Source organism: Parambassis ranga, chromosome 24 (assembly GCF_900634625.1).
Source record: "Parambassis ranga chromosome 24, fParRan2.1, whole genome shotgun sequence".
In the NCBI taxonomy this organism is placed as follows: Eukaryota; Metazoa; Chordata; class Actinopteri; family Ambassidae; genus Parambassis; species Parambassis ranga.
In genome coordinates this window covers 12,273,139-12,294,199 of record NC_041043.1, presented here as the reverse complement: position 1 = coordinate 12,294,199, position 21,061 = coordinate 12,273,139, and the positions used below count along the sequence as shown (strand labels likewise).

At 42.2% G+C, this 21,061-nt stretch overlaps 1 protein-coding gene across 13 annotated transcripts; it reads left to right on the top strand.

The window, feature by feature from the left end:
• The first annotated feature begins 694 nt into the window (after nt 1-694).
• On the top strand, nt 695-15,902 carry vegfab (vascular endothelial growth factor Ab). 13 transcript variants are annotated; one of them, XM_028396628.1, is made up of 8 exons: nt 699-2,220; nt 4,264-4,306; nt 5,114-5,310; nt 5,825-5,891; nt 7,668-7,700; nt 10,846-10,920; nt 12,525-12,668; nt 13,840-15,897. In XM_028396628.1, the coding sequence occupies exons 1-7, from the start codon at nt 2,167-2,169 to the stop codon at nt 12,644-12,646; spliced, it is 591 nt and encodes a 196-aa protein (XP_028252429.1). In that variant the 5' UTR covers nt 699-2,166; the 3' UTR covers nt 12,647-12,668; nt 13,840-15,897. The 13 variants fall into 13 exon arrangements, 12 of the variants coding, with proteins under 12 accessions (XP_028252431.1, XP_028252435.1, XP_028252436.1 ...); XM_028396627.1 differs by having other exon boundaries at nt 5,825-5,897; XM_028396625.1 differs by having other exon boundaries at nt 700-2,220; nt 5,825-5,901; nt 13,840-15,895.
• The last annotated feature ends 5,159 nt before the right edge of the window (nt 15,903-21,061 follow it).

Below are 21,061 nucleotides of genomic sequence, written 5' to 3'. Positions count from 1 at the left end.
GGTCGGCATCAACCACATTATAAAAAACTGAAGCATTGTATAATGTATATATATATGTATAATAATGATCTAAACAACATGGCACTTTGCAAACTTTTGATACTGTGTCTTAAGAGAGTTTAACACGTGACAGCCAGTGCATCACTTTTTGGGGTCCCCAGGAAACGTGTGTGATAGTATTTAAAGTGTTTGCAGTGCAAATTGTTGTGAAATTTATGAGTACACTTTCACATTTGTGTACTTGCTCTTTCAGACAGATATTATTATTAGAGTTTCAAGGTGAAATGATGTGAATACCTCCTCCACTGTTGGCATGAACAGGCCTATGCATCCTACTCAGACACCCAAACTTAGACAGAAGAGACTTTCTATGGTTCATCATGGTTAGAAATCACCATCGTGAAGCAGTCACTCTGTTTGCATCCCAGGCGGCCTCTCTTCTCTCTCTCTTTCCTCTCTCTGACTCCATTTTCTTCTCCTTCCCCTCCTTGCCTCCCTGATGTCTCAGCTGTTACTCGGGGGAAAAGAGCCGACGGTCAGCTTCAACCGACAGGTGGCTTCTGCTTAGCGAGACATTACACGCACAAAAAAAATCCATTGACGAGAGCAGGAAGTCACGACGCATAGACTTCCCCTTTTTTACCCGTATGTGTGTGTGTGTGTGTGTGCGTGCTGGCGGTGATGCCGTTAACGTAACAACTCCTGACTCGTGGGACGCTCCGTGGATCGTAGACGGAAACGTTACCGGGCGCACGCACACTTAAAAGAGACGCAAGCGTACGTGTCGGGCCACACACGGCCCCTTCTCTCACTTACGGCAAGTTAGGTTTCCTCTTTCATGGAAACGGGGGATATTTGGAGCACACAACCACGCGTAGCCACAAGACTGGAAAAATACTTGCCCTTGTATTACCGGCTGGGATCGGAAGGTGTGGCGCAGCTTGCCCTGGGCATGGGCAAATAGGCAACACGTTTGACCCTTTTTTTCTTTCTTTTTTTAAATATACAGCCTTTAGTATTTCTTCGATGGTCACATAGATGTTGTGAGGCTGAAAAAAATCACATAAAAAAGCCGCGTCCGAGGGTCTTTGCCTGTAAATGCTTGTGCGCAATAACGCATTTTCCTCCCAGAGAATGACTCATAGAAGCCCAAGCAGAGGCTGAATCTGTTGCATTGAAGTAGCTACAGCAACAATAACACACACACATATTGCATCATATTGTGCATCTTTGTTTGGGCTTTTAAGCTACACACATGTGAATGAAAAAAAACAGCAGATGATGTTTCAGCCGGTAAAACCAGTTCAAATATCACAATCACGACACCAGGATGCCTTCATTGTGTTTCTCTCTCTCTCTCTCTGATAAAAGAAATAAAAATAGGCCGGCGCATCTGAACTCAGCTGCGTTTTTTAATAGCTCGGTGATGTGGTCACATGAGGTATAATAGGTATAACTTAGACTTCAGAGGAGCGCGCAGAAGGACACACCTACTGTATTCTGATGATCCACCAATCATCCGAGCGCGACTGCCACCACACAGCGACAGAGCGAGACAGGAGGAGGGCGCATTCTGTCTTAACGGAGAGAGCTGACCTGCTTTAGTGCGCATTGACAGAACAGCCGGAGAAAAAAGAGGCAGAAGCAGAAGTTTTGTGGGACGATTATCTGTCGGCACGGGTTTTTTTTTTTAACTGAACGTCATCCTGGTCCAGTGTGGAGTGGGTTACAAGTTTCAAATGGACAGTTACTTCGAGACCACTGGCTCAACAAGCATGGGATTATTTTTGTAATGTGGATTCACTTTCAAGAAAATGAAGCTCTGCTGCGTAACGATGTGAGACGTTATGCGTCTTGGATTCTCGTCTTTTTGGATATCTTGAAAATTATTGGCAACAGCTGAGGGGGGGGAAACAAGAAAAAAAAGAAGTTAATGCGCAAAGGATTGTATGCTCCAACCTTGGGACCAGCATGGATTTGCCATTACAACCCCCGGCCCCTTATTTAGAGAAGTTCTAGCCGGTCCACTTGTGGTGTTGTTGTGGCTTTTTTTTTTTTTTTTGTTTGTTGATGTTGTTGTAAACTTCATGTTTTAAGAACAAATAGCCATATTGGCTTGTTGAATTTTGAAACGTCGCCTAGCCTTTGGATTGGATTTCCAACACGATGAACTTTATTGACAGTTTGACACTATTATTTTTGACGCTGTCAGCTGTCAAGGTGAGTGTGATCCCCAGAGAGCAAACTGGAGTATTTTATAATATATATATATATATCTCAATCGACCTCCATGTGCGAAATTGTAGTCACAGTGGTCATTAATGTGTAGCTTGTCCTTGTCTTTCCTCTGTCTAGGTCACAGCTCGTGTTTAAACAAGCTGAAATGTTTAGTGGCTTTGTGGAGATTTAAACCGCCATTACGCAAACTGACACTATATAAACCCGACCCACACACACACACACACACACACACACTCGTGCGTGCTGCGCTCTTTTGTACTGCAAATGTGGCATAAGTGAGGATATTTATTTTTTTGAAATAATGTTGTGAAGTTTGACGCTGGGTGCTCTGCAGGCCTGCTCTATAACACCACCTTGGAGATATTATTACGCTTTAAAGGCGCAGTGGCTCCATTCTGAATTAGGACATGTGAGCAGGTTCACTCCACGGCACCGGAGACCACACGGTTTTTTAAGCCTGCCTCAGTGGGAAGAGGTTTTTTAAACTCAAGATTGAACTCTCGAACAAACCGGGGCATCAGCTCACAGATTAATAAAGCGGGCTGGAGAATTTTTAATGGCTGAGTGAGTGCTGTAAATCGCTTTCTATATAATGATTAATCAAGCGGTGTATATAGCTTTTGAGCAAAGGTTTCAAGGTGGAACAAAAAAAAAATCACCCACACGCCACTTTCACAGTTGGAGGTTGCGTATTTTTCCTGCAACATGATTGGACTTTGCAACATATTTTTTTTATTCCCAGCAACACCCTGAAAGGAAGCAAGATGCTTCCTTCAGTGTTTCAGGCGGAACATAGTTCCTCTTTCGAACATCTCATCCATTATCTAATAAAGTGTGACTCATCTCCAGAGGCAAAGTCTTTATTCAGATAACTGTTGATATAACAGCAGCTTAAGGCGCTTTTACAGTGTCGTGAATGATGCCTTAACTGCTTATCATCACTCGGTTTAATCAGTCGGCCCGGTGTTCGCAGCGTGACACCCATCCATTAATATTATAGTAGTAGTGTTTTGGAGGGGGGTCTCTCTCGGCCCACACAAGGTTGGACCCTCTCACGCCACCAGAAAGTGGGCGGAGACTCCACACAACCCGGCCTCTTCTTCTTCTTCTTCAAACTTTTCATTAAGGAGTTTTTTTTTAAGCCTTCCTGAAAAACGCCGACTCACGCACCACGCACCATGCTGCTGCTGGAGCGGCGTGTCTCATGCAACACTGGCGAGATATTGCGTGAGTTGCGCGCGCTTCTATGTGAACAAGGGATAGCATGTGTGTGTGTGTGTGTGTGTGTGTGTGTGAGAGAGAGAGAGAGAGAGAGAGAGAGAGAGAGAGGGGGGGCGGGGGGGCGTTGTGCGTAACGAAAGGATGGAAAGTTCCCAAAAAACCCTCTGTGGTCTGACTGGTGTGGTGCTGACAGCTACCCCCCTGTGTGAGGGGAAAGTGGCAGGCTGAAATTCTTACCGGTTTTAATGGCAGCGCGTATTAATCCGTGTTGCTTGGAGGCAGCGGAGGCACACATTAAAAGCTTTAGAAACACAAACCAACACGGTGAAGTTGTGCCACGTAGTTTGGTGTGGCAGGCCCCAGGGTGTGTGGCACAGTGTGGTCAAATATTCTGCCATATAAGGCCTCACACACACACACACACACACACACCACATATATTATTTAGGCTGCATTATCAGCTAAATGAGGGGAAAATATACTGCTCTTTGCTCCCAAATGTAAAGAAAATAATCCCATATATGCTGCACATGGCTGCTTCCCCATGGTTTATAGGAGTGTGAACATTTCACCCCTAAATACTGTGTGTTGGCCAGCCTAAGATAAGATAAGCCTACATACTGTGGTTTTCATTATTTTTTTGGCAGTGGTCAACAGAAAATGTCAAAATGCAAATACATCTTTTGCACAAGTGTGTGGATAAGCAGAGGGCACGGACAGGGTCTTTCTAAGGTCTTGCACAATCTACTGTAACTAACAGCACACTTCTTTCTTTCTCTCTTTTTTTTCTTCTCCTTGCAGAATGCCCACATACCGAAGGAAACAGAAAGAGGTCCACATGACGGTAGGTGTCCCACAGGGCACCGTGGGAATACAGTCTGCAATGGGCTCCCTTGTTGGCACAGAGCCAAATACAGAGGGCCTGGTTTTGAATTTCACCTAGACGTTTAAAGGGAAATTAACGCCTCCTAGTGGACAGTTTGGTAATCTGCCCTGTATAGATTCACCCCCTTAGTGCGTTTTCACCCCTCTTAAATCTCATCCTCTGTTCAGCATTCCTCCTTATTTGAGGTTAAGCAGGGGAAATGTTATAGAGACCAGACTCTGTTATGGAATGGAATGTCACCCTCTTGGCTCACAATTTCATTTTTTTTTTTTTTGCACAATCCCGCCGTTGCCTAATCTAATTTGGAGAATCAGAAGATGAACTTCGTGATATTGTTCAGGCACTGGTTTGTTTGGTTTGGCTTCCCAGAGGGCTGTCAGGGAGCTAAGGGTTGTTTTAGGGCCAGCCGGAGGCTCACAGACTGATGGAGGTGTTGTCGGGCTGTGTGCTAATATCTTTCTCAAGAGCTCAGAACTCCTGCAAAGACTGACAGAGGGGGGAATTAGACTGAAGGTGACAGCAGACAGCAGGCGGGGGCAGAAGTAGTTAGCTTTAAAGCGGGGTAACACTCAAACGCTCATGCAAATATTTGATTTGTCTGGGTGGATGTAGATAAATTTGTTAATTTTATCAAAGTAGGTCAATCTGACAGTTTCAGGTGTGTTATCGATTGTTACAGCACTCATTTTATAACTGTTCACTGTGTTATCGATTGTTACAGCGCTGCCATTTTATAACTGTTCACTGTGCCTCTGTCTCCTCTAGTGATCCCTTTAATGGAGGTGTACAACAAGAGTTTGTGTCAGCCTCGGGAGCTGCTGGTGGAAATTCTGCAGGAGTACCCGGATGAAGTGGAACACATCTTCATCCCGTCCTGCGTGGTGTTGAGGCGCTGCGCCGGCTGCTGCAACGACGAGATGCTGCAGTGCACGCCAACATCCAGCTATAACATTACAATGGAGGTGAGCAGCACGCCAGTGAACCATTATATCACACTAGGCTGATGCTTTTTAAACCTTTGAGTGTGTCTGGGCCGATCGACACATTATTCTTTGCCCAAATGTCACTTTAGAGTGGAACGAGGCGAAATATGAGCAAAAATGTACAACTTTAGGCTTAAAGTCTCCAAATCTGAAGCAACTTTTAATTTCAGTGCATCAAAAAGATTGAACATTTCCATCTTGAGAACTCGTAACCCTCGATTTCCTCTGCCTACTCAAGTAGAGGTTGCCAGCCAATCAGGAGTTGGTGACCTCACATCTCTTTTCTTGGTTGGGTGGACACACTTGAACTAACCTATCATCCAAGGAGTGGAGCAGAAAAAACACCGAAACCCTGACGTCACAGATTTGTCCTCCGATCTGACTGTCAGAGGACAGACTGTGTGACCTTTTACTTTGAGATATTGTCAAATTTGGATTGATTTGTGAAATGTGTGTATTTTTATTCACAGTTTCTCTCTTTTGTTCCCCACAGATTAAAAGAATAAAACCCTCCAGGCAACAAAATGACATTTTCATGAGTTTTACAGAACACAGCGCATGTGAGTGTAGGTAAGAAACCCTGAACACACACACACACACACATACACACCGCTAACATGCAAATGCCTGACTCTGCCAAACACATCATGTAAAGTTATTGTTTTCGCTTTGCCCCTGACACATCCAGCAGATTTACATCATTTAGATCCATATCGGTGGTCTTAAAAAGGATCCGAACAGGTTCAGACACATCGCAGCAGACGTTCCTCCATGTTGCTTCAGTTTATCCTCATTCCATCGCGGCGCTTAGGTGAAGGAGATACATTTGTCCAGGAGGCCTATCTTCTCCGTCGCGTAGATGCCATTCCTGGAATGTATGTAGCTGCGATTTTGCTTTGGGTATTGATCTCGGAGATAGCGACAGGAAGGTGACAGGTTTTCTCCATGTTTAAGGCTCGGTGTGGCTTAAAGCGTGTTGCAGTTATTCCGGTGGTTTTGCTGCTTTGACATTGGGGCAATCCTTGTAGGAAAATATTTGTAAAGGGCAGGTGCTTTGGGACGAATACTTCTATCAACATCAATCACTGTCACCATCATCAGCAAAGCTACAATGCAGCTGCAGCTCCTGGCGTTGATCTGAATGACTAAAGCTGAGGCAAAATGGCGACGTCCTTTATCCGGGTTAATCATTATGCGCTACTTTCCGAATAAATTGATTATGTTGGCAGAGGTTACAAGCTGTGTGACATCAATTAACAAACTCTTGACACAGCAGCTCAGAGGGGACTTGCATCATCCTCCCACGTTTCAGGAAAACCTAAGAGAGAAAAACAAACACTGCTCGGACGAGCGTTGGCCGAGAGCCCGGCTGTTGCTTTATGTCTCTTTATTGAGCGTGGAGCGTGGCTTCACCCGCCTGCGTACGACTGACTTTAGGGACTATCAATCAAAGTTTGACTTCACAAGATGTCAAGTCGGTGCCTAAAATATTACGTTCCGAATAGTTAGAATAATCTGCAACAAGATACAGGTATTACAGTAGGCTATTACAGTAAGCAGCGAGGGCTCGGATCAATGATGTAAAAGAACATTATTTCCTGTTTCCAGCTCGGACCTTTTCACTAACAATGAAAACTACTGTATAAACGCATTAAAGCATATTAAAAACCAGGTTTGTTTTCAGTGCATCAGTAAGAATAATCCAGTTTAAGTTAAGTAGATTTTGTCCATGTTTACTTAAACAATAATTGGATGCAGTTGCTTCCCTTGTATTTTTTTGCACGTGCTAACGTCTTAAACTTATATACATATATATATATATATATGCGTACATATGTGTGTCATCATGCTTCTCGTTGCACCATGAGTCCATGACCTTCTTAAAAGAAATGCTGGTACTGTTTCCTAACTCTTTCGGCTAACCGCTGCCAGCGCAGCGTGCCAGCACATTTTATTGCTCCACACCGTGTTATCGGCACACGGATGAGAGAAGTGAAAGAAACCCGATTGTAGCTGTTGCGTTTTTTTATGTTTGTGTGTACCCATCAGCGAACCCCCCCTCCCCCTTTGTGTCCCCTGTGTGTACGCCGCACTTTATTATTTCTCAACCAACTCATTTGCTAAGCCAGGCATTTTGAAAGTGAAAGCCAGTTTTATCATACTTTCTGGAAAAGGAAAGAATGAAAGAATGAAAGGTTGATGTTATGTGCCCACCGCCCCACCCTGCCCCGCTCGATACTCAGCTCGCTGCTCTCTGATGATCTTGATATGCATCTGTTTACCAGGAAACAATTGCACGCTGCGATCTAATGTGTTGTTTTGTTCCTGCCTTTCAGGTCAAAGAAAGAACAGAAAGAACAGAAAGAAAAGTGAGTACAGCGCTCTTTCTGCATGGAGATTGGGGATTTGGAGGGTGGGGTGGGGGTGGAGGAGGGGGGGGGGGTCAACGGGGACTCGAGATTTGATGTTTTTCCTGTTTTGCTTTGCAAACTCTCACTCTCAGTCGTCTGCAACTCTCAGCCTTGATACTACATGTATTCTATATACCACACACTGATTCCACACTCCACACAGTTAGGCCCGCGGTGGACGAGCTACATGAGATCATCTTATAGCACACAGGTTAGCATGGGAAACGCCATGTAAATCCACTCAGGTGAATGAGTGACACTTAATGAGGCCCTTGCCCTCTTTTTACGCCGTCTCTGTATTTTTTTTCTACCTCATCTTTACATTCCTGCCCTTTTCAACTTCTGTTTCCTCTGCTCTGATATAGATAAGTGTTTTTGAAGATGTGGTAACCTTCTGTGTTTATAGTCCTTGCTTGAGTGATCCTCCCTTCCCCATGCTACAGGCAGTCTGTGTGCAAAGGGTCTTAATCCTCCTTCTGTTGGTAGTTGTTAATATTTTTCCATTGCGGGGTTGTTTGTTGGATGTATTTCGGTTTTTATGTCAGGTCATCTATCATATAGATAAGGATTAGCTCTGCAAGCCTCTCTTTAACCTCGTCTTAGCTGTTTACGAGTGCGGCTCTGGTGGCGTGCTTCTACAAAGGGAACGGCTTTCAGGTCGTTCAACTGCTGATTCAGACGCTCTCAGACGTTCATGTCAGTTCTGACACTGGTCGCTGTAACCTCTGTGTCCGATCCTGTCAGGGATGAACCGTCCCGCTGTGGTTGTGAAACTCAGATTAAGTTTTTAAACATAGATCTTGTCAGCTTCATTCTGTTACATAGATTAGATGAGACCTACACACGTTATGTTATTTGTTGATTTCAGTATTGGCGTCAAACTTTATTTTTAGCCATGCTAGCAGCTCAGTTTCATTGATGATTGGAGTATTCTAATAGTTTGTAGAGACATTTGTGGTCCTCAGAGGATAAATCCTGACTTTGATGATCCCCTGATATTTCCTCCCAACATTGTTATTATTTTTCATAATGAAATTTGGTTCATGGTCTGCAGAGGATGAACTATAATAACTTGACCCTCTATACAGCGTCATCATCTGCTCAAAATCGCTTTAAATCACACTTCATGATTTGCAAAACTAACAGCGTTTCCACCAGCCTCCATTGTATCACTAAATGGGAAATGTTAGCCCACTAACACGCTAAGCTCAGATGGTGAATGTTGGGCTGTTCCTGCTAAACATCAGCGTGTTAGACCGACATTTTCTGGTCACATATGGGCATTTGGTCAGGTTTAACTCAGGAAACCCAGGATTTTGATTCTCTTTCTACATTCAAGGTTAGTTTTCGCAAAGCTGTGATGCAAGCCAAAGTCCCTAAAACTGCAGTTCCTCCAATGGCCACTTGAGGGTTGGCCAAAAAGTGAGTCAGTCCCCATAAGCTCCCCTGTTAAAAGGTCTTCACATGTAGAGGGTGTGAGTTTTTATAAAACTCACTTATGGCTGACTCACATTCATAGCTCTTCCTTAGCTGCACTCGTGCTTCACCTCTTATTTGGATTAAACAGGAGTTTAGGTGGACTATGATGCCAACATGGCAAACTTCCTACAGGAACAATTTTTCTATTACCATGGTCACAAGTCCTACACCATCAATGGCCTGAAAAAGCTGCGTCTCTTCCTGCTGTGTGTCATTGAGCGCCAACACCAGACCTGACCAAACATCCATATGGGACGAGTTTGAAGCAACCTAGCATGCTGATGTTAGCATTCGCCTCGAAAGCACCACTGACGTTGAGTAAAAACCTGAGCTGCTAGCATGGCTGTAAACACTACATGGCCATCATTTTTCTTACGTTGGCCTGTGTGGTATATTTGGTGTGGATGGGTGGAAGAAGAGGCACGAAAACAGGTGGAAGGGTTCACTCAAATGAGGTTCTTTCCAAATGAGGAACCAACATTTCAATCCAATATTTCCACAGACTGCACCTTCAACGGCCGGCACAGAAAACTTAACGTACCTGTGGAAGAATCGGATTATACGCTTATTTTTATACTCCAGGAAAACATTTCTCACTCCAGGCACCATGAGAACATGAAGATTTAACCAGCTGCTGCATAACAAGATAAAAAAAAATTAAAAAAATAATGGAGTAACTGCAACGTGTGTACAGTACTGAGGTCTTGGGACTAGATCTGACTCTTTATGTTGTGCACATTTATTAAATATGACACTGCCATTCCTGCTAATCAGCACAGGCCACAAACAGGCTTATTGTTGTCATGGTTTAAAAACAAAATATTTATTTATTTATTATGTGACTATTTTATAGTTGTTTTTTCCTGCCTTTATAAATGTAGAATTTAAGTAACTGCAGCCATGTGTAGAGATTCGTCATTGTTGCTTTTTGTTGACGTGTTTCATTATAATACAAAACTTAAGCTTAACTCGTATTATTATTATTATTATTAGATCTCGGCCTGTGAACTCCATCCAGCCAGATCTGCGCCTGTGTTCACTTCATATGCACACACGCACACAGCGTTCTCTTTTCATTGTACCATTGGTCTGAAACAAGTTGAATCAGCTGTTAAAGAGTTGACCCAGATAAGTTTAATAACATTCAGTTTTGGTAAAGTCCAAGTTTTATTGTCCTCGATGCATCTGGGAAATGTCGGGCGGGGTTGAGCTTCAAAACTCTTGATTGCATTCACTCTTTGTACTTTGATCTTTTAAACCCAAGCTGCACAATAAAGGGATTTTCTCACAGAATATGATATTCATAATAACATAAAAAAAAACAACTACAACAACTTATTCTAGGTGTGTCTTTACAAGCTGCTGCAGTCATGCCTTTATAAAAGGCTACTGTTTTTGTTGCACACATGCCTTTCTCTTTAAATCACAATTATTTTACCATAGCAGACAATCAGTAATAATAATCTAGTTAAAAAAAATTTAACCTTTTACTGAATGACTAATCGCTTGGCTCTATGATTTATATATATATTTCTTTGCAGTCATCAGTTTAACACATCAGTCCATCTCTCTCGTCAGTCTCTCAGGCTTCTCTCTGCGTTGTTGTCCCCTTTTTCTCTTGCAGAAAATCCCGGAAAGGCAAGGGTAAAGGCCAAAAGAGAAAACGAAAGAAAAACCGCGACAAAACAATTCATGATGCGTATGTCAGCTCCGCCTTCTCCACCTACCTGCACCTGAGTGTTGCGCTTCTCATAATTAAGCTAATCTGGGAGGAGCTCCTTTGCCCCTTTTAATTTGTACCATTTGAGTTGCCCGCTATAGCCACATCAATTAGCATGTTGCTTTTTTCCGTGCATTTGTCCTAACTTTTGTCTCGTCAGCTCACGCTGTACACGTTCAGAACATCAGTGTTTTAAAAAAGCTGCCCTGTTTGCCCAACGTGTTTTGCTAATGTAGCTTTAGCAGTCAGGGTTACATTCCACCTTGCCAGAAAATGAACCATAACCCATTTCAACCTTTCAAAAAAAGAACCCCCCACCCCGCTCCTAACTTTACTGTTTGCAAGAATGCCGCTCTTTGTGGATGAGACCGGATCGATGATTGGGATGAGATACAGCAATGTATCATGAACCCAATGTTCAGACTGCTTCCAGCATCTTGTCAGATATAGAGCTAGAATAAACAGATCAGCTGTTCAGCTGTAACCTGAACCTTCTACTGAAACAGACCACAGGTCCACCAGCATGGCTCCGGCTCAGGCTGCTCTGGTATCTGTGCTGGAATCAGCAGGACTGTAATCACGGGTCCTGTGTTCAGTGTTGAGTCTGTGCTGCTTTGCTGTGTCTCGTACCCGTCTCCTTTTCACTCTTTGTTCTTTTCATCTTTACAAACTGGTTTTTACTGTCCTGTGCCCTAATGCTGGTACTTTTTTATGTAATGTGAAGATATGAGTGATGGCTATCTATTTCCATTTTTTCAGGTGGGAAGGGGGGGGGAGCTAAGGGAGGATTTGTAAACCAGCGAATTGTTTAGCGAAGTACTGTTTTTGTTTCTTTGTTTGCTTTTTTGTCTCTAAATAGAAATTCTATTTTTTTGAAGACTAATATAAAGATGATCTCATGTTTCTTCAGTGCTCATACTGTGAATGCCTGTCTGTATGTTCATTTGTAATTTGTATACTGAGATGTCAGTGGGGTATCTGAGCCTTCACCCCCATGCGAAAAACAAATGTAATTTTAGACCATTTTCCAGCCTCTGTTTTGAATCTGATGTCTCTCTGTGGGAAACGTAGTCTTCAGTTTTCATTCAATAAAATGAAATCTTTCTTAACGGAGCACCAAACAGACCCTCGAGTCTTCTTTATCTATCAGAAGCTGATAGTTTGTAAGAGTGAGAGCGAGAAGTGCGCTGCCACTCACCCGCACTTTTATACTCACTTCATTTTTTTTATGTTGTTTCGTGCTGCATGAACTCAGAGCTTCGCTCACTGCATGTCTAACACATTCTGGTCGTCTGGTCCAATCAACGAGCGTGGCATGGGGGGGTGTGTGTGTGTGTCATTTTTACTGCATGAATTTTTTTTTTTTGCCTTCTCTCTGCGGGGAACCTGTGTGCAATACTACCCGGCTGTCACACGACAGAACAACTTGGCAGTGGCTTGGAGGAGCAAAAGTGGAGCATACGAAAGGGTTGACCTGAGGGCAGCCTTTTCTTATGGGTGGTAACAGGACACTGTGTTAATCTGCCTCTCTCTCTCTCTCTCTCTCCCTCTTCCTCCCCATCTCTGTCTGTCTCTCTGTCCAGTGTTTGTGAGCCATGTTGTAATCTCTGCACAGACAGGAGAAAACGTTTGTTTGTACAGGATCCTGCTACCTGCCGGTGCTCCTGCAAACACTCAGACGAATACTGTAAAGAACGCCAGCTAGAGCTCAACGAGAGGACCTGCAAGTAAGTGTCACTGGTCGAGCTAAACTCAAAACAGACCCTTCCACGTTTTAAATCTATAGTTTAAAAAAAACGACTTTAAATCCAGCTTTGATTCAACATGTAATCACAACATCACTGGGGATCTCTGTTGCATGTCACCCTTCTCTCTGCTTTCATTTCCTGTCACATCTCTACCTGTGTAGTGTCCATTTTATTTAGTGCGTTGGCCAATATGGAGAGACAAAGTTAAATCTTTAATCACACTAAATAAAAAAGCAGCATAAATGTCATCATCATAATCAAAAACTTTATTGATTCTCGTCCCAAACACTTAAGCAGCTCAGCCTGGACAAATGAAGGATTCCATTTGAAGCCAGCATCGATGTCAGAGTCTGTCACAGCAGCATTTCAGCTTCACACTACCACAAAAATCCCAGATGCTAACACAGAATCTAAACCATCAAAGATACCGACGTGTTTCCCAAACAGGCTCAGTTAAAAACCGCAGTTCACCCCGCAGCCTCTAGGGGCTGGCTTCAAAAGTGCTTGTGTTAAAATGGCCAACAGCAGAAATAACCATGTTTACAGCCTAGTCTCTATTGACAAATTCCCATTTAGTGAGAACTCACTTAAAATTATGCATAATTATGGATGTGACCACCTTGATTGACAAGCGAATGCCGACTCACACTGCGAGCTTCCTGCTTCTGTGGCTGTCCGCCCGCTTCGCCTCTACATCTTTGCCTGTAGTTGGAGTTTAGGGAGACTGTGACGCTGCCAACATGGTGACTGTCAGAGCCACAAAAGCCACAAAAACCTACGGGTAACATCACGGAAGCTTCGCCCACAGTTTTTATATAAGGTCATATGCCAAACGAGAGAAGGATCGCTGTCCTCTGGTCTCCATTTTTCATCATCCCACGTGTGTCATCAGGACGCCTATAGGCATGTACTGATGCCAATCAAGGTGTTCCTGAGACACTGTGAAGACGCCATGTCTGTCACCATGCAGCAATATTTATAACTGCATATTTATATATATATATATAAAACTATAAGGATCCGTGTCCCGCCTGCTTCTGTTGATCTTTGTTTCCCACAGGAATCCCGCAGGATTCCTGAAATAATCTGTTTACATGTGAATACTTGAGAAAAAATTCTTATGACTCTTTGTTGTTTTTCTCTTGTTTAGATGTGACAAGCCAAGAAGATGAGAGAGGTGGCAGCACCAGATGTACAAGATGAAGGAATATTCTAGAGATATTTCACAGCACAGCACTTTGACCTTTGAACCGTAAGCTCTTCTTTTCTGCGGAAAGCATTCCCCTTTGGACTGACTGAGAGAGAACAAAAAAAAGAAAGCGAAAGAGAGATAGAGACTGAACTGATGTTTCCTCCCACTGTATATCTGTGTGTATATAGACCATGATAAAAGAAAAAAAAGAGTACACAGTTGTTATGCTGCTACAGAAACAATTAACTAAACACCATCATTTGACTAAAAGCGAACTAGCCGCCATGTGGTTTTGCGTTTTTTTGTTTTTTTTTAACAGGCTTGCGATGCAGGTGTAGTCTTATTGTCGATTCATTTGTATGCAATTACTTCACTGGATATGAGTCTACTGTGGTTGTGTGTCGATCATAACTTGCAAAACCTCTAGATATATTTAACTGCTAAAACAGCGGGTGAGACTGAAGAGGATTGGGCGTGCTCCGCTTTTTGAAAAAAAGAAAGATGATGGATGGACTTTTCTCGGCAGATGTCTACTTTTTGGTTTTTTTTTGCTTCTTTGGATTAAAACAGCAGGACGATGGGGACAGCTGATGGAAATCTCGTCTCTAACGTGATGTCACTTCCTTCCCTCTGAGGACACTTTTTATGTTTTTTTTTTGACTTACTGTTGTGATCAGAGTGCCATATACTTTTAAAGGGATACTGGTTCATCAGTATAGCATTGTAATAATGTTTTTTTTTTTGCTATATGTCCTACAAAGAAAACCACTGAAAATATCCTATACTGTAGTTTGATTCCATTTGAAAACTGTGCCTCACGAAAATGTACTGAGAAATCTTTTCGAGTGCTTTTTAAATTATTTTATTTTTTTCCGTTTCCTTTCGTCAGGAGAGGGGATTGTCAAAGTAGTTTTTGTTTTATTAGCTGTTGTTGAACTCAATACAGATTTCATTGATTATACATTTTTCTCTGAACTTGTACATACTTAATATCCCTTTATGCCATAGTCCCATTCTATAATAATTTATAATGTTATAGAGTATTTTTCAGTATTCAGTCTTCTATCACATATTTAATTTGGTCTATTTATGTATGCAGTGTTATGTACCTCTGGCTGTCCTATACCCCGACCCCACCCACCCGCCCTTCCTCCCTTCCTCCCCTCCTCCCCCTATGTGTAAGGGTCACTGATGGCTGAGCATGGAGACCCTCTGTGCTTTTATATGGAACAAACAAAAAAGCTACAAAAAAATAGTATTTTGTTAACATTCCCTAAATGGATCATTTATACTGAAAGACATCTCCACCTTTTTTCTTCAGCCCCCTCTCATTTAAAGGGTGTGGGTAGAATATGTGTGTCTATGTATGTGTGTGTGTGTGTGTGTGTGTGTGTGTGTGTGAATGTGTGTTCACCTGCATTTGCTGATGTGCACATATGTGTGTAGAGGTGTTAATAAGTTGTGTATTTAAGTATTTAAATAAGTAAGTTGTGCAAAATGCAAATACAAATAAACTACTGCTAGCACCACCGCAACACCACCAACACCATCACCAACACCGCCGCCGCCGCCGCTGCCGCTGCCACCATTTTGAATTTGGATTATTATTTTTTTTCCTGCCATCAGTCTTTGGAGCCTTTATTATTATTAGTTCTCTTTGTCTTTTTTTCTTCAATATTAACATGTTTCTGTGTCTATGTAAAAAAACAGTAAAGCGTATTTATTTTCAAATCATATTGTTTTTATATAAAATAAGGAAAAGGTTGCTGTGTTGTGAATGCTGTGTGTCCAAGAGATTTAAATAGGCAACGTTTTTTTTTCTCCATGGTTTTTTTTTGTGCAGCAGGCTGATGCTCACACATCTCATAAGAAGCAAGAAAAAAAATCAAATAAATAAATTCCTGCACGCTGTTCATGACAGGCAAGACAGATATTCAGCTTCTAATGAATAAAATGGCACTTTGAAGCAGTGTGCAATAATTTCATCTGTTAAACTGAACGAGCCTTAAGATGGAAGTGACAGCTCGGTGTGGTTAAGAATAGTAAGTGGCACCATCTCTGCCCAAAATAGGCTTTTTTTTTTTTTCCACAACAGACATCTTGACATGTCACAGCAGAGGAAAGCACAGGTGTATTAATGATGGCTGCATTCCACTTAGGGGTGGTCCAACCTCTCTACATGCTTGTTCCAGACAATTTCTTCACAGGGAGACCACCCACTGTCTGAACCTCTCACAGGAGCTCTTCTGCTGCTCGTTGGAGCTCAGGAGCAGCCTGACCTGAGATGAAGTCTAACTAATCAATCAGCATCCAGCAGCAGAATGTATTAGGCAAAATCAGCTTCATATTGAAAGAGTCATTTTATTCATGCATATAATACAAAATCAATACTTAATACAAAGCAATGTTTCAGTTATTAAGTATTTCAAGGGATCGCTAATGAGATGGAGCCAAAAACTTGAAGTTAATGGCTTAAAAAAAAAAAAAATCTGGTAATATTTATCATGCTTTTAAAATAAAGGGATAAGACAATTGATATTGTTTTATTGGTAGGGTTTAAGGGCTTTTGGTTGTAGTGATTTTAACCCTTCAATTAATAAGACAGCCCCTTAAAAGAGCTAACGTTCTTTAGCACACATTGTAGCATCAGTCTAACAAAAAGGGACATTTTTACTTATAATACATAATCAAGAGTGTAAGCAAATGCTAATGTAAAAATGTATACAGGATACTTTGGAGCCCAAAAACATGACATTAAAGAGGCTTTTTTTTTTTTTTTTTTAAATCCTGGCATTGTGGGTTAAAACGATGGATATGATTAATTTTTAGGTTTCAAGGGTAATAACCCTGCCATGAGCAGCAAAAGAACTACTACAGAGCTTAATTTGAGGGAGTTATAATCTTAATTGACCAATCCGTTCAAATCACTAAAAGACTCTTCATTTCATATTTATGATGAAATTGGTAAAAATTAAAACTGGAATTTTGTTTTATTTGGAAGGTGTACAAAATTCTATGACAGAACTCTGTGTAATTGCCTGACAAGATTACCAATTATGCATCTGATAAGCCTTAAAAAACGAATCATTTATTACATATTCAGCCTCCCTTGACACGAAAATTCTGGTTTGATAGCAATTTTTTGGCGCCACTACAAGAACAAGTTCTTCTTTGGAAGAACTTTTAATGGAACTCAGCAACATTACCTAGAAGTAAGATACCAGGAATATGTTTCCAAATTTGGATTATGGGCTGTCACTACCCCACTGTCACTTTACCTTGGCTTTTTGGACACACACCTGATAAACACAGGCTTCTTTTATGCTCTGCCTGGGCAGATTATCATGTCACCTGGCCCCCCGTTTAATCCAGCAGGAAGGACAAAGAGCAGTTTTAGCTACTAGAGCATGGTATTAGTGACTTGTTCAGTGACACTTGAGCAGTAGCTGACCTCTACGCCCCCTAGACCAAATCTAACCCTTATGAGTGTAGATTAAGTGGAAGTTTTTTGGGCTCTTTGGCCATGTTTGTTTTGAAACTGGCTGCCCTCTTAGCCCCATTGCTCACTACTTCCAACTAGGATTAGCTCCTGCATGGTGCTAATACAGCCACAGAAAAAGCCCTGCTCTCCCTGACTCATGCTCTTTATGTGCATACCTAAATATAAAGCACACCATATAATCCCTGTAAATTGCGGGGCCAGGCTTCCCCTGGGTAAAACACCCAAAAGAATGTCATAAACCATCTAATCTGTGATTTACCAGGAACCCAGAGCGAAGCGAACGCGCTAGCTGCCAGCCAGCCTGGTTTGTTAGCCGATTTAACATTAGTTTGGGATTTCTTTTGTTTTATTTTAAATTTCAGCAGAGTCTTGGGCAGACTTAACTACAAAGAGAGCAGGGTGGGAAACAGTGACAGAGACTTTTTATCAGAGCCTTCTTGTTCTTATCTGGAAGAAGTTTAACTGAACATGGCTGAATGTAATCTACAGCTAAACATGTATGATGCAACTTCCCGTCAAGGCAGAATGAGGCACTTGAACTAAAGTGACCACAAGAGGTTAGGCTTTAATAGGTGCGAATAACATGAGAGAAATAAACTTCTACTAATCAAGAACTTTTTGGGCACTTTACAAAGAAAAAAAAATATCAACTGATGTTGAAAAAAGTCAACACAGAGATAGTATTTGAATCATAAACCCTATCGCAATCACTTTCTCCTTAGATGGCTGTTTCACCTTGCTGACTTTGTTGTAACGTCACACACTCTTGTGAAACCGGGCCCCAAATATCCAGCATTACATTTTGTGAGTCTTTGGCAGGCGTACCTACATTTCAAAAAGTCCCAACAGCCACGGAACAAGCACTATGGATGAAACCCGAACATTAAATGACTTAAGATGTCATCATGAGTTTACGCTTTGTCCTGCAGTGCAGGGTCACCGGGTGCTGGAGCCTATCCCAGCTATCAGAGGCGGGGTACACCCTGGACAGGCCACCAGTCCATCACAGGGCAACACACACATACAAACAACCATTCACACTCACACCTACAGGCAATTTAAGGTCACCGATTGACCTAACAAGCACGTCTTTAGAATGTGGGAGGAAGCCGGAGTACCCGGAGAAAACCCACGCAGGCACAGGGAGGACGTGCAAACTCCACACAGAAAGGCCCCAGTCAGAAGCTTCTTGCTGTGAGGCGCCGCACTGTTCAAAGCACATATTCCAGAAAGACTTGGATTCTACCCCCGTGTTTCACTGTAATGTTCTTTTTGGACAGTAAAGGCCTTTTTTCCCCTGACACAGCCTTTAACGTAGGTTAAATTTGTACAACCTTTTTTTCTTTCTGACACTGACACATGTGTTTTGATGCCAGCTGTTGCACATGATGAAAGACTACAGCTACAGTCTACACAAAGGCTGAATTTACTGTGTCAGGTCAAATCCTTCTGCTCGCCCTGCCAAATGTTCAGAGAGCTTTTCAGACTTTGGCATGATGACACACAGAGTCTACAAACTGACAACAAAATGCAACATTTTATGTGAAGCTTATTTCTTTCGTGCTCCATGCAGCTCTGTCTTGCTGCATGTGATGAAAACTTGGATGTATTTTTGCTCCTTTTCCTGTGATGTTATGATCCAGGTGATGCATCCATCCGTAGCTTTTGCTGCTATTTAGCATCTCAGCCACAAATTCCATCTGTCTCTGCTCAAGCAGCGATCCAACATTACTGCAAGATCACACCAAGAGCGACTACAGCTGTAAAATCGGTTTTTGTCGCTCATAAAGTACAACTGCTAAAAAAGTTCTGTTTTCGCTTTTGTCGCCTTTTTTGTGAGAAATTCGAACGTTCGATTTTGCTCATCCATTTTAGTTTTAGCTTTTAGTACAGGTAGCCTATAAGCCGTATGTTAGGCTTTTGCTTGTAGCTAGTCCTTCAACAGCAAGTTGTGCTGTGTGATTCTCCAAAAAATATTTATATATATTCTTACACATTTCATCAAATCAGCAGGCGAACCAACAACCCGTGACACCTCTTCACCTCCAGAGCCTTTTTGTGGCAATCTCTAAAAGCGAAATGAGTAGGATCGCACAACACCGGTTTATTCGCTCTTGGTGTGAACGCACAGTTAATCAGTTGGAGTTTGTTTGTTTGTTTGTTTGTTTGTTTGTTTGTGTCTGATGTAACACACCAGACAGGCCTACTTGTCTCCTGGCACTGACTCAACTTCATCAGCTGAGCAGTGACGGTTGGATTCTTCCAGTCTGAGGACAGTTATTGACTCTTCTCATAGTTTCTGTTGACGCTTGTGGCCTTGCTCTTGTTGTGTCTGTGGTTAACTGTGTGCTTGACTAATCATCAGTGTTTATTTGATTATGGCTGTTTCATATCTTTCTGAAAAACATCATTGACAGAATCGGATTGAATAAAGTCTATTACTGTTAATCACAAATAAATCAATAATAAATATGCATACATATATACTATATATTGATTGATATAGAAATAAATAGCTTCACCGTGTTTAACTAATATGTGTCCACTTCATGTGTCCCTCATGGGTTTTTAACACTTTTCTTGCTGGACATAACTTCATGTGTTGTGGCTGGAAACAATTAAAAGTAGCCACAACTAAACTGTGAACAAAAATAAAGTCTAAGGACACCAATTAGTTTGCTCGACCAGCGGTGAGGCAGCTAAGCTACACTCTACTGTAGCCATATTGGCAGCATCACAGTCCGCTTAAACTCCCAATACGGGCAGGCAGTAACAGAAGGAAGGCAGGAAGCTCACACTGTCGGCATGCGCATGTCACGCAAGGCAGTAATGCCCATAATCATGTCCTCATATGGTTAAAATGTGTGAGATGTGTGAGATGACCTCAATTTATCAACAGACACTAGGGCCTTTCTGTATGGAGTTTGCACGTTCCCCCTGTGCCTGCGTGGGTTTTCTCCGGGTACTCCGGCTTCCTCCCACATTCTAAAGACGTGCTGAGGTTAATTGGTGACTCTAAATAATAGAAGATGGATGGATGGATTGAGCCAACCCCTAGAGGCTGTGAGGTGAACTGCAATTTCACCTCTGAACTGCAATTTTTAACATTTAATGTCATGTCAGGCTTCCTGTCTCATCCTCACTTCCATCAAACCCAACATAAACGGAAAAATGCCACACAAATGCCAGTCCCTCAGGTATGACACTTTCATTAAATGCTGGAATCCAAAACTTGCATTTAAAGCTGCTGATGCTGAGTCAGCCCATCAGAACAAGGATAAAAAGCAGAGGTATACAGGCATGGTACACTTATAGATAGATTATAGTCTTGCCATGAGAGTCATGATTATTTTTTTACTGATGCAGTTTTGTGGTCGCAAAACTATCATTAGAGTGAACAATGCAGATCAAATAGAGCAGGTGGGATTAAAGTCCTTCTAGCTTTAAAATCTAAGGGAAGGCGACGTGCTCACTGGCAGGTAGATCACCCAGCACTGCTGATGTAAACCCAAAGAAATCACGACTCTGCAAAAAACCCCTCCCTGGGGCGTGGCCGTACTGTAAGCGTGATATGTGCTCACTCACACGTAGTAAGTCTTTAAAGTGTCTGATCTATATTTACCCACGTCACTGACTGATTATGACACTGAAAAATATCCTCTGTGAGTCATGAGGCAA